Genomic DNA, 14,464 nt, shown 5'->3' with positions numbered 1-14,464 from the left:
AGGAATCCTAGCAAAAAAGTGAGAAAATGATCATGTTTCAGAAGACCTCGTGTGGGACACCTTCAAGCCCGTTAGCAGTTAGAGAAACACACGTGAGTCACGAGGAGGGGCCGTCTCACCATCAGCCTGCCTGACATGGAGCGCTGGAGTGTGTGCAGGCATGGGGCCCATGGGTGAGTGTAGACAGGGTGGGCAGGTGTGTGGGGGCAGCCCGGCTGGGGACGTGGCCAGCTGGGTGAGGGCATCCCCAGAGAGCTGTATGGGGGTGACAGGCATGTGTGTGGGGGCAGTCTGAGGAGGGCAACTCACAGGTTCTGGAAGCTCAGGGCTACACAAGATGCCTCCTGAAATCCGATGCTGAGTGAATGGGGGGATGGGAGGAACGTGGGGTCAGCAGTGCCGGCACCCAAAACAACAAGTGCAGCCTGTGGGGAGCCCCCTACAGGCAGGATGGGGCGGGGGGGGGGTGGGACCAGCACCCCTCGTCCGAGGTCGGAAGGACCGAAGCCCTCTTGCCCGAGAAGCCCCAGCCATGCACACCCGACCGGCTGCACCGGCGGTCAGGGGTCCTGGCCGTGCGGCCTTGCCCAGGTCCCCTCTTTCCTCACTGCCCCCTGGGTGACCACCACGCCAGCAGGCAGGCCCTGAAGGGCCTCCCCGGCATGTGTGTCCCTGGGGTTTATTCCCAGCATGGGCCTGTGGTTGCCCAATCCACCCTCCTGATTGCCCGCTGTCCCTGAGTAGAGCCTGCGGTGTGCAGGGGTCGCACGCTACCAGAGGAATGTGGGGACCCCAGTCGGGCGGGGTGGCGGGAGCCCGTCTCCTGCCCCACCTGCCCAGGCCGCTCGTGTCTGGCCTCCCTGCTCACCTCACCTCTGGCTGCTGCACGGGAGCCTCACCCCCAGCCCCCCACCAAGCTCAGCCTCCAGCGCGCAGGGCTCCCTAGGGCGGGTCCTGGGGCTCTGAGCCCAGGGCCCACGTGGCGGCGCAGAGCTGGGCCGCCTGGAACCCCGTCCTCTGGTGCTGGTGATCCCGTGTCCTGGGGAGTCCAGTGCCCTCCCTCACGGGGTCAGTGGGCCTTGCCTGGGCCACCTTGAGCATCAGGCACTCCTGTCCCAGAGCTGGAGAAAATCGAGGTCTTTTTAAAGGAAAGCCCTGGTCTCCTAGCTCACTGTGTGAAGGCCATCCTGGGGGGCAGGGGGGCGGCCAGACTGCCCCTCCCCCGTCGTGGCCACAGGGCCCACAGGAGCTCGAGCGGCCCCTGCCGGGTCGCTTGGGTCCAATCTTGGACGCGCACAGAGCTAACCCCAGGCTGGAAGCGGGCGTGCAGGGTGCAGGGGTGGCACGGCTCGGCTCCAGCAGTTTGAAATATGAGGCTGTTGGAAGAAATCACAGAACCGGTGTGGGGTTAGAGGCCAGGGAGGTGGGCGCTGCGGGCGGGAGAGCAGCCGCCAAGGCGGCTTCACGTCCAGAGAATGAGGCGAGACTGACCGGCTGCTCGCCTGGGCGCCAGTAGGCTCCCCGAGCCCTGTAGCCACTTCTCTTCTTCTTTCTCTTTTTTAGCCAAGGCAGGTTTCCCTGTTATTGTTGAGGGCTTTGCTCCTGAGCGAAAGCCCCCTGGCATTCTGTGTAGACAGGCACTGCACACAACCTTGGTTTTCTCCCAGGCAGAAGTTAAAAATTATTCAAGGCAGAATTCCTGGGCTGTGTTGCAGAGGCCGGTTGTACCAGGCAAAGGCTTCCACCGCATCCCCCGGCCAGGCCGCGATAAGGCAGCCGGGGAGCCAGCCTCGGGACACTGCCCGCCGCCCTCGTGGGGACCAGGTAGGACTGCGGCTCCCAGGCAAGCGCTGGGGAAAGCTTGTCTCGTGGGGTCTGTGGTTCCCCCATGGCTTCTGAGCACAGCTGGCTCGAAACATCCCTTCCCCCCAACTCTAAAGCTTTTCCTTCTGAGCGGCCGTCCAGCCCTTGGTCTCTGGGGCGTCCCGGTGGGGCCACTGGGGACGTCCCAGCGGTGAGCGCAGGGGCCATGCCCTGGGCCGGGGGTGCCTGTGGGGAAAGTGGGGGTCTCTGGGAGAGCTTTTCTCGGCTGGAGGGGTTTTCCAGAGAGCCGTCTGTCTCTGCTGTTTGTTGGGCGATGGGGTGGGGATCGTGCCCTCTGAACACATTTGGGGGAGGTGGAAATAGCTGGGCAGGCTGGAGCTCCCCAGCGGGCCACAGGGGACGTTCCGCCCAACTTGAGGAGATCCCTGGGCTCCCCCGGGAGAAGTTGGGGACCTCGATGACGTTTGTGGGTGTTTTCGAGCTTCCAGTGGGCAAAGGTGACTGTTAAGGCCCGAAACTGGTTCCTGGGGCCTGCCTTTGACCAGCCACCTCTGAGAACAGCCGGAATCCAGGGCCCAGTAGGAAGGGGGCAGGTCTGAGACACCTGAATTTACATGACAGTGGCCACAGGCTCTTGCAAGGGAACCAGATTTATTCCACTTAACGAGATGCTGTGTCTGTGAATTACCCCAGAGGAGTGGAATTCGGAACTGGCTAGAGCAGGACCAGCTTCCTTCATAAAAGCTGAAATTCAGTCCCGCACTGGGTGTCCCGGTAACAAGAGGGCACAAAAGAAATAAGACGTGGGCCTAAGACCCGGGACCGCTCCACCACAGCGCTCGCCCCGGGGGTCTCCTGGCAGGATGCGGTGGACGCAACGACACCTGACTGGGAAGGTGGACTCGGGGTGGAGGTGCTGGACCCCACGTGGCCTCATGATGGGAAAACCCAGAGAAACGCTCTGTCCCAGCAGAATATCAACTGTCAGAGAAGAGGCGGGGAACGTGGCGAGGTCGGGGATGCAGAAGAATCGGGCAAGGTGATGAGAGACACTACCCAGAAAACACAGTGAAAGCAGACAGGTCCACAGCCGAGTTTGATTACAGGTCCTTCCAGCATTATGGAAACAGTTCCCAGGCCGCAGAGCGGGGGTAGGGCACCAGATGAGTTTTAATTTCATTTTTGTCAAAGTTATACTTGCATGTGGTTTAAGAGTCAAGCATTTCCGCAAGATTCGGACAAATGTCCCCGCCACCCACCCAGCCGGCCACAGGGGCCACCGTTTCTGTCCCCCAGATAATTCCTGCACTCTACCAGCACCTGTGCAACAGCGTGATTGAATGACAACTTCTTGGGGTTTCAGACTTAGGTATTGTCTATTGAATTCACCCCAGGGAAGCTGGGTTTATTTCTTCTTAGTTCTTCTTCCCCCCTCCCCCACATACTCGGGTCCCCCTGTTTTTCCAAAGGAATGACGTTATAATTTTAGTTCGCTCTGAATTCAGCGGTTAGATTCGTGTTCCCGCCAGGCCTGTGACAGGCCGTGGTTACTGGTCCAATCAGAACATGTGTTGTTTTCAACACATGTTGAAACGTGTTGAACACATGATGTTAATCATCGCCTTCCTTTTTCATGCTTGCTGAGTTCTCTCTGCACTCACGACTAATTCATCCTCAGACTCTCGCCAGTGGCTTAAGTTCAAACACATGGGTATTTCTGAAGTGGTCCGTCCAGGAGCCTCCACCCTTTGCCCGTGGTGGCCCATCCTCCTGGGTCTACATCAGGGCTGCTCCCTCCACCCCTGAGATCTCCCCTGGCCTTCACCCAGAAGATTCCCTTTGCTTCTCCTGGTTGGATTTTCCTGGCCCCCACACCCTCCTTTTTCTCGGTTCACTCCTGCCCTGGTGGAGCACGTCTTTGCCGAGAAAGGGCGTCTGGCAGACATGTGGCTTTCGATGCCTTGTCCCTTCCCTGACGTGGAGGCGTGTTGCTGGGTGTAGAACTCCAGCCCAGAACCACGTCCCTCCAAAGTGGGACCCCAGCTTCTGAATTTACCTGCTGCTGTGGGTAAATTCAACCCCACTTTAATTCCTGATCTGTGGTGTGAAACTGGTTTGTCTTTTCTTTTTATTTTATTTATTTATTTATTTATTATTTTATGGCTGCGTTGGGTCCTCGTTGCTGCCCACGGGCTTTCTGTCTAGTTGCGGCGAGCAGGGGCTACTCTTGGTTGTGATGCGGGGGCTTCTCATTGTAGTGGTTTCTCTTGTTGCAGAGCACAGGCTCTAGGTGCGTGGGCTCTAGCAGTTGTGGCACGTGGGCTCAGTAGTTGTGGCTCGCGGGCTCTAGAGCACAGGCTCAGTAGTTGTGGCACACGGACTTAGCTGCTCCGCAGCATGTGGGATCTTCCTGGACCAGGGCTTGAACCAGTGTCCCCTGCATTAGCAGGCGGGTTCTTAACCACTGTGCAACCAGGGAAGTCCTGACTTGTCTTTTCTTCCTGGAAGTTTCGGGGCTTCTTTTTGTCTCTGGTGTCCTGACAGTTCGTGCAAATGACCTTCGTGTGGGTTCCCTTTCACCCTCTGCCAGGTGCCCCATGGCTCCGCCAGTCTGGAAATTCTTGTTCTTTATTTCCAGGAAATTTTCTTTAATTATTAATTTTAAATTGTTTCCTGGCTTCTGTTTTCTCCGTCCCCTCTTTCGTGGTAAATATCACTGAGACGTGGGAGCTCATAGGTGGGACCCAGGGACCCGATCTCCTTTTCTGGGTCTTTCAGCTTTACTTTACAACTCCTTTATTGAGGTTCATGTTTGAATATTTATTGCTAAAGCATTCTGATCTTTCTCCATGATCACAATACTGCCTCTTATGTCTTTGAGGAGATCAATAATGGTTGCATGGGGTTTTTTAAGTCTTCTTCTCCTTGTACAGACTCTGCCTGGAGAACTGCAGTAAATAGATTTTCCCCCTATTTCCTTACAGTCACACTTACTATATCAAAGTTAAAACTTGAACATAGCAAAATAATCCATAAGCAAAGTCAGCAGACAAATCATCAATTTGAGAAAATATTTTAATGCATTTGACACATGGTTAAAATAAATATTATATTAAGAACTTATAAACTGTCAAGAAAAAGACAAGAAACTCTGTGGGAATATGGGTGAAAGCTGTGACTGGGCGATCCACTGAGCAAATCCAGGAGCTGTTAGACTTGGGAACGTCCAGATTCGCTGGCGTCAGGGAAGCGAGAATCACGGACACCGGGTCAGTGTCCAGGGAGCACAGCCTGGGACGGGGTCCTTGTGCGAGAGGCATGTGGAGAGGGGTCTCGGGAGACGGCCTCAGGGAGCAGGGAGCAGGCCAATCTACCCCACCTCAGTATGGGTCACTGCCCCAAGGGTGACCTCCCAGGAGGCCTCAGAGAGCGCTGGGCAGCAGGGGCCGTGCACCTGCCAGAGGAGGCCTGGGGAGGGCACCCGGCTTCTTCAGAGGTGAGATGTTGCCGGGGATGCGTCACACTGGCAAAAATGAAAAAGCAAAAGCACGTATCACTGGAGGGGCCAGAGTATGGGCAGCTGGCTCTCACTTGTTGTAGAAGAGCTCGGGGCAGGCCGTCTGGTCGCCATCGCACAGTTAGAAGCATGTGCAAATCCCGACTCTGGGGGACGCCCTCAAGGACACCAAGCAGGGGCGGTCCTGCGGCACCTCATGGCCTCTCTTGGGGTGGTGGGTGCAGAGCGAGCGCCGGCTGTGCAGCTGGCCTGGGGCGGCCGTAACAAAGTCCCGCAGACACGGGGCTTATACAATAGGAGTTAATTTCCGCCCAGTCCTGGCGGCTGCAAGTCTGAGATCAGGGTTCTTGGGAGGCCTCTCTCCTCTGAGTGCAGAGGGCTGTCTCCCCATGTCCTCCTGGGGTCTGTGTCCTGATCTCCTCTTCTTATAGGGGCACCAGTCAGATTGGATCAGAGCTCACCTCATTGGCCTCGTTTTACCTTAATCCCCTCTGTAAAGGCCCCATCTCCAAACAGCCACATTCCGAGGTTCTGGGGATCAGAGTTTCAACATATGAATCTGGGGAAACACAGCTCAGCACGACAGGGGGTTAGCGTGCAGCCCCTCCAAGGAGGGGAGGCGTCCAGGTGACCTGGAGGTGTCAAGACACAGGTGAGAAGTGGGACGTTTATACAACCTGTCATTCTCGCCAAGGCCCCAGTAAAACTCCATAGTTACATAAGCACACGCTGCAGATCACACGCGCTCATGTTCTACGTGTAAGTATCGAGTTTTGTGCACAAGGAGAAAACACAGAGGAAAGCGAGCTGGAGTGACACCTGGGGACTCGGGACATTGGTAGAGGGAGGGGGCAGTACGGGTCACCCACACGGTCACGTGAAATGATTTAGGCACACGTGTCTCTGCGAAGAACAAATACATTAAAATGCCTTCTACAGGAAGAGAGAGGGCACATGCATGGGGTCTGAGGGGTGACCGAGGTGGGGGCCCTGGTCTGTGGGTGGAGTCCCGGTGGGGGTTGGTCTGTGCGTGGGGTCCCGGTGGGGGTCCTGGTCTGGCTGTGGGTCTCAGTGGGGGCCACGGTCTGTCTGTGGGGTCCCAGTGGGGGCCCTGGTCTGTCTGTGGGGTCCCGGTGAGGGCCCTGGTCAGTCTGTGGGTTCCCGGTGGGGGCCCTGGTCTCTCCGTTGGGTCCCCGTGGGGGCCCTGGTCTGTCTGTGGGGTCCCGGTAATGGCCCTAGTGTGTTTGTGGGGTCCCAGTGGGGGCCGTTTGGTGTGTGGGGTCCCAGTGGTGGCCCTAGTCTGTTCGTGGGGTCCCAGCGGTGGCCCTGGTCTGTCTGTGGGGTCCCGGTGGGGGCTGGTCTGTGTGTGGGGTCCCGGTGGGGTTCCTGGTCTTCGGTGGGGAACCTGGGCTGTCTCTGGGGTCCCTGGTCAGTCTGTGGGGTCCCGGTGGCAGCCCTGGTCTATCCATGGGTTCCCGGTTGTGGCCCTGGTCTGTCTGTGGGGTCCCGGTGAGGGTTGGTCTGTCTATGGGGTCTCGGTGGGCACTGGTCTGTCTGTGGGGTCCCAGTGGGGGCCCTGGTCTGTACTATGGGTCCCTGCAGGGGCCCTGGTCTCTCCGTGGCGTCCAGGTGGAGGCCCTGGAGTGTTCGTGGGGTCCCGGTGGGGGCCCTGATCTGTCTGTGGGGTCATGGTGGGGGCGCTGGTCTGTCCGTGGGTTCCCGGTGGGGGCCCAGGTCTGTCTGTGGGGTACCGGTGGGGGCCCTGGTCTGTCCGTGGCATCCCGGTGGGGGAGCTGGACTGTCCGTGGTGTCCCAGTGGGGGCTCTGGTCTGTCTGTGGCGTCCCAGTGGGGGCCGTGGTCAGTGTGTGGGGTCCCAGTGTGGGCCCTGGTCTGTCTGTGGGGTCCCGGTGGGGGTTGGTCTGTCTGTGGGGTCTCGGTGGGCACTGGTCTGTCCGTAGGGTCCCGGTGGGGACCTTGGTCTGTCCGTGGTGTCCTGGTGGGGGCCCTGGCTGTCTCTGGGGTCTCGGTTAGGGTCCTGGTCTGTCAGTGGGGTCCCGGTGGAGGCTCTGTTCTGTCTGTGGCTTCCCTGTGGGGACTGGCCTGTCTGTTGTGTCCCGTTGGTGGCTGATCTGTGTGTGGGGTCCCAGTGTGGCCCATGGTCTGTTTGTGGGGTCCCGGTTGGTACTGGTTGTGTATGGGGTCCTAGTGGGGGCCCTGGTATGTCTGTGGGGACCCAGAGAGGGCCCTGGTCAGTCCACTGTGTCCCGGTGGGGGCCCTGGTCTGTCTGTGGGGTCCCAGTGGGGGCCGTGGTCTGTCTGTGGGTTCCCCGTGGGGACTGGCCTGTCTGTGGGGTCCCGCTGGGGGCTGGTCTGTATGTGGGGTCACGGTGGGGGCCTTGGTCTGCCTGTGGGGTCCTTGTTGGGTTCGTGGTCTGTCTGTGCGTTCCCCGTGGGGACTGGCCTGTCTGTGGGGTCCCACCGGGGGTTGGTCTGTGTGTGGGGTCCCATTTGGGGCCTTGGTATGTCCGCTGGGTCCCGGTGGGAGCCATGGACTCTCTGTGGGGTCCTGTTGGGGATTGACCTGTCTGTGAGGTCCTGTTAGGGGCTGGTCTGTCTGTGGGTTCCTGGTGCAGGCCCTGGTCTGTCTGTGGGGTCCTGGTGGGTGCCCTGGTCTGTCCGTTGGGCTCCCTGATCTGTCCGTTGGGTCCCTGCGGGGGCCCTGGTTGGTCCGTGGGGTCCCAGTGGGGGCCCTGGTCTGTACCCGCTGTCCCGGTGGGGGCCCTGGACTGTCCGTGGGGTCCCGGTGGGGCCCCTGATCTGTCTGTGGGCTCGCGGTGGGTGCTCTGGTCTGTCTGTGGCGTCCTAGTGCGGGCCCTGGTCAGTCTGTGGGGTCCCGCAGGGGGTCCTGGTCTGTCTTTTGCATCCCGGTGGCGGCCCTGGTCTGTCCGTGGGTCCCGGTTGTGGCCCTGGTCTGTCTGTGGGGTCCCAGTGTGTGTTGGTCTGTCTGTGGGGTCTCCGTGGGCACTGGTCTGTCCGTGGGGTCCTGGTGGGGGCCCTGGTCTGTCTGTGGGGTCCCGGTGGGGACCCTGGTATGTCTGTTGGGTCCTGGTGGGGACCCTAGTGTGTCTGTGGGGTCCCACTGGGGGTTTCTCTGTCTGTGGGGTCCCTTTGGGGCCAGGTCTGTCTGTGGTGTCACAGTGGGGGCCCTGGTCTCTCCGTGGGGTCCCGGTGGGGGCCCTGGTCTGTCCGTGGGGACCCTTTGGGGACCCTGTTCTATCTGTGGGGTCAGTGGGCACTGCTCTGTGTGTGGGGTCCAGGTGGGGGCCCTGGTCTATCCGTTGGGTCCTCGTGGGGGCCCTGGTCTGTCCGTGGGGTTCCGTTGTGGGCTTGTCTGTGTGTGTGGTCCCAGTGGGGGCCATGATCTGTGCGGTGCCGGTTGGTACTCGTCTGGGTGGGGTCTGGTTTGGGGCCTTGGTATGTCTGTGGGGACTGGGTGGGGGCCCTGGTCTGTCTGTGGGTCCTGGTGGGGGCCCTGGTCTGTCCGTGGGGTCCCGGTGTGTACTGGTCCGTCTGTGGGGTCCCAGTGGGGGTCTTGGTGTCTCCCTGGGGTCCCGATGGGGGCTAGTCTGTCCTTGGGGTCCCGGTGGGGGATCATGTGTCTGTGGGGCCCTGGTGGGGGCCCTGGTCTGTCCGTTGGATCATGGTGGGGGGCCATGGTCCGTCTGTGGGGTCCCGTTTGGGGCCTTGGTATGTCTGTTGGGTCCTGGTGGGAGCCATGGACTCTCTGTGGGGTCCCGTTGGGGACTGACCTGTCTGTGAGGTCCCTTGGGGGCTGGTCTGTCTGTGAGTTCCCGGTGCGGGCCCTGGTCTGTCTGTAGAGTCCCGGTGGGGCCACTTGTCTGTGTTTGGTTTCGTGGTGGGAGCCCTGGTCTGTCTGTGGGGTACCAGTGGTGTCCCGGGTCTGTCTGTGGGGTCCTGTGGAGTCCCAGTGGGGACTGGTCTGTCTGTGGGGTCCCAGTGGGGATCCTGGTGTCTCCCTGGGGTCCTGGTGGGGGCTAGTCTGTCCTTGAGGTCCCGGTATGGGCTGGTCAGTCTGTAGAGTCTCGGCGGGGTCCGTGGTCTATCTGTTGGCTCCCAGTGGGGGATCGTGTGTCTTGGCTGTGGGTTCCCTCGCCTGTGAGAAACGAGGGGTAGGGAGGGCTGACATCTTCTCTCCGTCCTGAGAGAGGCCTGGTGTGAACTGCACGGGGCCTCCGTCTCACCGCCCGCCGCCCGCTCCCCTTCCAGGGCCACGGTGGGCACCCCCCACCCCTCAGGCTGGCTCCCCCTCCCTCCCCACCCATCCCCCTCCACCAAAACCAGGACACCCCAGCAAACCATTCCTCACATCCTGTTAACACCAGTAACACCAGAGGGGCCACTGGGCTCCCCAGGACAGTCACACGTGGTCTCCAGCAGGCAAGGTGACCTCGAGGGAGCAAGGATCCCCAGCGCTGTGCCCCACACGGGCAGGCAGGCTTCGGGCCACGGGGTCGCACCCTGTCCTGCGGAGGTGCCTATAGGACCCCAGGTCCTCCGTGGGCAGGGTGCCAGCATCTCCCAGTGCCCTGCTGAGCAGGTGTCCACACCGTGGCCACACAGAGCCCCCGGAGGAAGCAGCTACACCAGGGGCCTGCGGCAGGACCCACGTTTGTGTGGGCAGAGCTGTCCCCCAGGAAAGGGGCTGAGGTGGGGGGCCACTGCAGCCCTCGGCCTGCGGCGGGGGAGGGGCCAGCCGCGCTCTGAGAATCGGGGGTGGGGGGCCGGAGACGCCGGGTGGAGGGGTGGCCCTGGAGGGCTCTGGGCTGAGTGTCTGGGGGGCGGTGAGTGGAGGACTGCAGGGCCGCTGGCGGGGCCGCTGGCGGGGGTGTTGGGCGGCTGCGGCCACCTAGCAGAGAAGGGTGAGCTCAGCCGTGGTCTCACTGGGAAGGCTGTGTGGAGGGGCTGCCGCGGCCTGGGGGGCCGGGGCCTGGGGGGACGGTCAGCCTGAAGCCTCAGAAGCAACGTCTGAGCTCCAGGCCTCACTGAGCAGGGTTTCTCCCTAGAGGCGGCTCTGGTCACGCCCAAGGACAGAGCACGCGGTGGGGGCCTCAGCTCTCGGGATGCAGCTCGACCCCGGGGCTCCTGGCAGCACGGGGGGGCGGGGGGAGGCCGCTGGGCAAGCACCCCAACCTGCCCCAAAGTGGAATGGAAACACAGAACTTTGGACAGCTCTGACGTAAGCAGACAGACGCCCACCTTCCACAGCAGGTTGGAGGTGGTGCTGGGGCTCTGGTCCCCCGGGGTCCCCACCCGGGCAAGGCCTGTGGGAAGAAAGGAGAGGGTCCCTCTTCTGGTGGGACGCATGCAGTCCCGCCTTCCTTTGCCCGGTGGATCGGAGCGCAGGTGCAGATCTGCAAACAAAGGTGCGGTGGGTCGGCCAGGCCAGCTTAACCCTTCCCTGGGGTGGGGCAGAGCAGGGGGGGCAGAGGCCAGCGGGGCCAGCGGTGCTTTGCCCTGGGTGCCCGGCCACGCGCCCTCAGTGGGGATAGTGGAGCTGCACCCGAGTCCCAGCCGAGCAGCTGTCTGCCACCCCCACCCCGGCCCACCCCAGTGGTCCTGCCAGAGAACAATGCCCAAATGTGGGCGGGAGCCAGCGCCCCGGCAGTGGCCTCCCTGTGGGGAGCGCCCCTCCCAGGGTAGGGAGGGCGCGGCTGGGCGGGGAGCTTTGTGTAAGGAAACCCGAGCCCAGCCAGGTGCCCAGGTGCCCAGGTGCGGGAGCAGGGCTGGGTCTCCGCTCAGGCTCCGGTCGGCGCGCGCAGAAGGGGTGGGAGGGGAGGGGGAATTCCGAGCGGCCGAGGTTCCCCCCAACCCCTGCGAGGCCCCCTCCGTTGAGCGCAGCCCCGCACCCGTGAACTGCAGGAGGCTTGGAGCAGGGCAAGCCAACATTTGCTCCTCGGGGACCATCCTTTTGTCCCCATCACCAAGTCAATCTCGGAGAGGGATCCCAGGAAAGGTCAGACCTTTAGGTTGAAGGGGCTTTGCTGGTGGAGTGTCCTGGCTCCGCCTCCGCCCCCCTTCCCCAACCCTCTGTGGATCCTGGGGCCCCCTCACAGGGCCTGGGCCCCCCAGCCCTCTCCAGTGTCCAGAGCCGTGGGTCCTGCTGGGACCTTGGCAGGCTCCCAGGCGCACGGGACACCCTGAGCCTGACTGTAGGAGCATCCCCCTGGGTGTCTGGGGACCACGGGGGTCTCTTGGAGACAGGACCTCTCCAGCCCCGCGTGGCCCACCCCAGGGGTGTAGCACAGCCACTGGGCCCAGGTTCAAACCACTGTGACCCGGGGAGGTCCAGACTCTGCTGTCACAGGAGTCAAGGGAAGCCTTTGGGACGAGTAGCCGCAGGCATTAGTGGGAAGGGGGTGGGGTCTCCTGAGGCTCTTGGTGCCCTCTGGGCTCAGCCCACACCCCCAGGGCATCAGGGGCCCCTCCTCCTGTCCCTTCCCCGTGACTCTGCCTGCTTCCTCCTCTGGGTTCCTGACGCTCCCCATCCACACACACGCTTCACTCACACACCCACAATCCCACATTCCCCGTGCACAGCCTCATGCACACACGCACACAGAGGGGTGTGCAACTGTGGCTGGTGGCCGGGTGACAGCGCACTGCAGACGCTCCCGGCCCCATCCTGGGTGCCCGTCTCATTCAGCCCTCAGGACCAGGGGCTGGGCAGCCCCACTGAAGCCTCGCACAGAGAGAGGTCTCACCAGGATGGGGCTCCTGTGCGCTCTCGGCCGGGCCGGGCGGCCGTCCTCACCCCAGGCTCCACCTGACTTAAGCCACCAGCTCCTTCCATCCTCCACCTTCTCCAGAAACAGGGCACGGCCCCTCCACCCCCACCCCAGGTCGACCCCTTCAGGAAACGCTCCCTGACTGTTTCCTACCTTCCATCACACGCTGGACATTCGGCAACCTCGTCCACTCCTGACGGCAGTGAGAAGGACAGAGCAGAGGACTCAGAGGACGAGGGAGGGGCGGGGGAGGGACGTGCTGGCCGCAGGTCTGGAGCCGGACAGCTGCCGCCCCTCGCTTGTTGGGGCTCCTGGGCAGTGTAGCACACCCGCTTTTCCAGGAAGCTGAGTTTAAACTTGTGCTCCTTAAAGGCAGCATCCTTTGTCCTAAGACCGCGTGCCCCCCCACTTACTGCTGTGAACATGTTTGCTCTGTAAGATATGGGCTGGGAGATGGTGGCATTTGTCAATGTCCTTTTCATCAGATTAAATACGTGCTGGTCCCCAAAGTCCAGGACAGCGGGGCTGGGGCTGCGCCTTTGAGGGGAGGACAGAACAGCAGGCCAAAAGCTGGGCTCCAGTGTGACTGGACGGACAGATGGACGGACAGATGGACGGTCCAGGGGCGGCCCTGCCTGGGCCCTGGCGGTCGGCAAGCCTACTTGCTACCCAGCTGTTCTCACGGGCGTGTCCGGCTTTGGGGCAGCACCGTCCTGAGTGTGGGCGGCCATGGGGAGGGCCGTCCTGGGGAGGCTGCGTCCTAGAGCTCAGGGCGCCTGGTGGCAGCGTGATCTAAGACAGCAGGAGCCACCACTTCCAATTCAGATGCTTTGCTTTTCCATAGAGCTGTGCTTTGTTTCTATTCACCAACCTGTGTAACAATAAAAGGCCTTTGGCCGAACCCAAATACTCTGGGCTTTCAGGACGTGAACCCCCTTCACGTAGGGCTGCTTTTTGCTTCCGGCTCTGGCCCTCAGCTGGGATCTGCTTTGGAAAAGACAAAAGGCAGAGGAAGGGGTGGGAGGAGGAGTGCGGACTGCGCAGAAACGAGGCGCCTCAGCGCCTCTGGGTCTGTCCTTTCTTCTCTCCCCCCCCACACCGCCGTTTACCACCCCCCTTCTTCCTGCATGAAATCCCACACCCTGTGTGTCTGTTTCCGGTCTCTGCTGGAGCCACTGGCCTGTCCTCCTGGACTCGGGCGAATGCTCCCACACTGCCTTTCCCTCCAGGCTTGTCTCGGCGGGTTCTGCCACGCCCCCCCGCGCACCCCCCTACCCCCGCGCTGGCCTCGGGTCCGTCCTGGTGCCGCAGGCTCCTCCCGGAAGCACCTCATGCGGCCCCAGCTCAGCACCCCGCCCTCCCCGCAGCACCCGCTCCCGGGCCAGGGCATTCCCAAAGCCCTCAGGCCGGCACCCCTCCCACCCTGGCAGACCCCTGCCCAAGGCCCCAGGGCCTAAGCTGGTCTCTGGGGACCCCTGAGGAAAACTCACTTTGCAAACAGGATAGGAACACAGAGGCTCGTTCCAGGTGGACCCCCCTCTGCCCGGCACCTCTGATGGGTCGCGGTCAAAGCCGCGACCCTGAACACCACACATCCACTTCTCCTTGGCCATCACGCTCGAACACCCGAGGGGGGTGCCTCGGGGACACCCCCGCGTGTACCTGCCCTCGTGAGCCTCCCTGAGCTGACACACTTGTGTCACACACCTGTGTGCATCCCAGGCCTGAGCGCCGTCAACCCAGAATCGGACCAGGACCATGGAACCCCAGACGAGCCCCTCAGAGGTGCTCTCTGTGTCCGTCCACAGGACACTGGGGCCCAAGTGCCCTCCTGTGTATACCCACACCTGCCACCGAAGACCCCGGGGTGACCAGATGCAAGAAATAGGTCGATTCCCCAAGGGGTCTGGGGCAGCAGCCAGGGGTGAGAGCCCATCCCTCAGAGGGCAGGACAGGTGACTCAGACCCCTTCCATGGATGTGTGATGACAGGAGTGGGGGCCACGTACTCCCTGGGGGGGCACAGGGGTGCAGCCTCTCCCCTCCTGCTGGGGCTCTCTCCTCATGGGGTGCTAGACCCCCTGAGAGGCAGGACCCCTGCCTCTGACCGTGAGGATGGAGGGCAGCCAGAGTGAAGGTGGGCTGGGAGCTGCCCTCTCTCTGGCCCACCCCCCGCCACTCTCAGGAAATGAGGTGCAGTGTCCGGCGCCCACAAAGAGGACCTGGGTGCCCCTGGCTGTGGTCGCAGTGGCTTCTCCCTGACAAGGCAAAGCCCGGGGCCAGGCTCCGCTGGGCGGGGACTGGGGGCGCAGCCACC

General features: G+C 62.1%; 1 protein-coding gene across 1 annotated transcript; it reads right to left on the bottom strand.

Moving 5' to 3' along the window:
* Window positions 1-4,919: 4,919 nt before the first annotated feature.
* On the bottom strand, window positions 4,920-13,422 carry LOC149750847 (uncharacterized). The gene is made up of 2 exons (XM_089902292.1): window positions 12,302-13,422; window positions 4,920-10,774 (listed from the first exon to the last, which is right to left on the bottom strand). Exon 2 carries the CDS (start codon window positions 8,759-8,761, stop codon window positions 7,592-7,594), a length of 1,170 nt encoding a protein of 389 aa, XP_089758418.1. The 5' UTR covers window positions 8,762-10,774; window positions 12,302-13,422; the 3' UTR covers window positions 4,920-7,591.
* Window positions 13,423-14,464: the final 1,042 nt, after the last annotated feature.

This window comes from Delphinapterus leucas, chromosome 1 (genome assembly GCF_059928025.1).
Source record: "Delphinapterus leucas isolate spDelLeu-1000000601 "Yukka" chromosome 1, BTC_Dleu_Yukka2, whole genome shotgun sequence".
NCBI classification, from domain to species: Eukaryota; Metazoa; Chordata; class Mammalia; order Artiodactyla; family Monodontidae; genus Delphinapterus; species Delphinapterus leucas.
The sequence above is the reverse complement of the archived record's forward strand: the minus strand, read 5'-3'. Positions and strand labels throughout refer to the sequence as shown.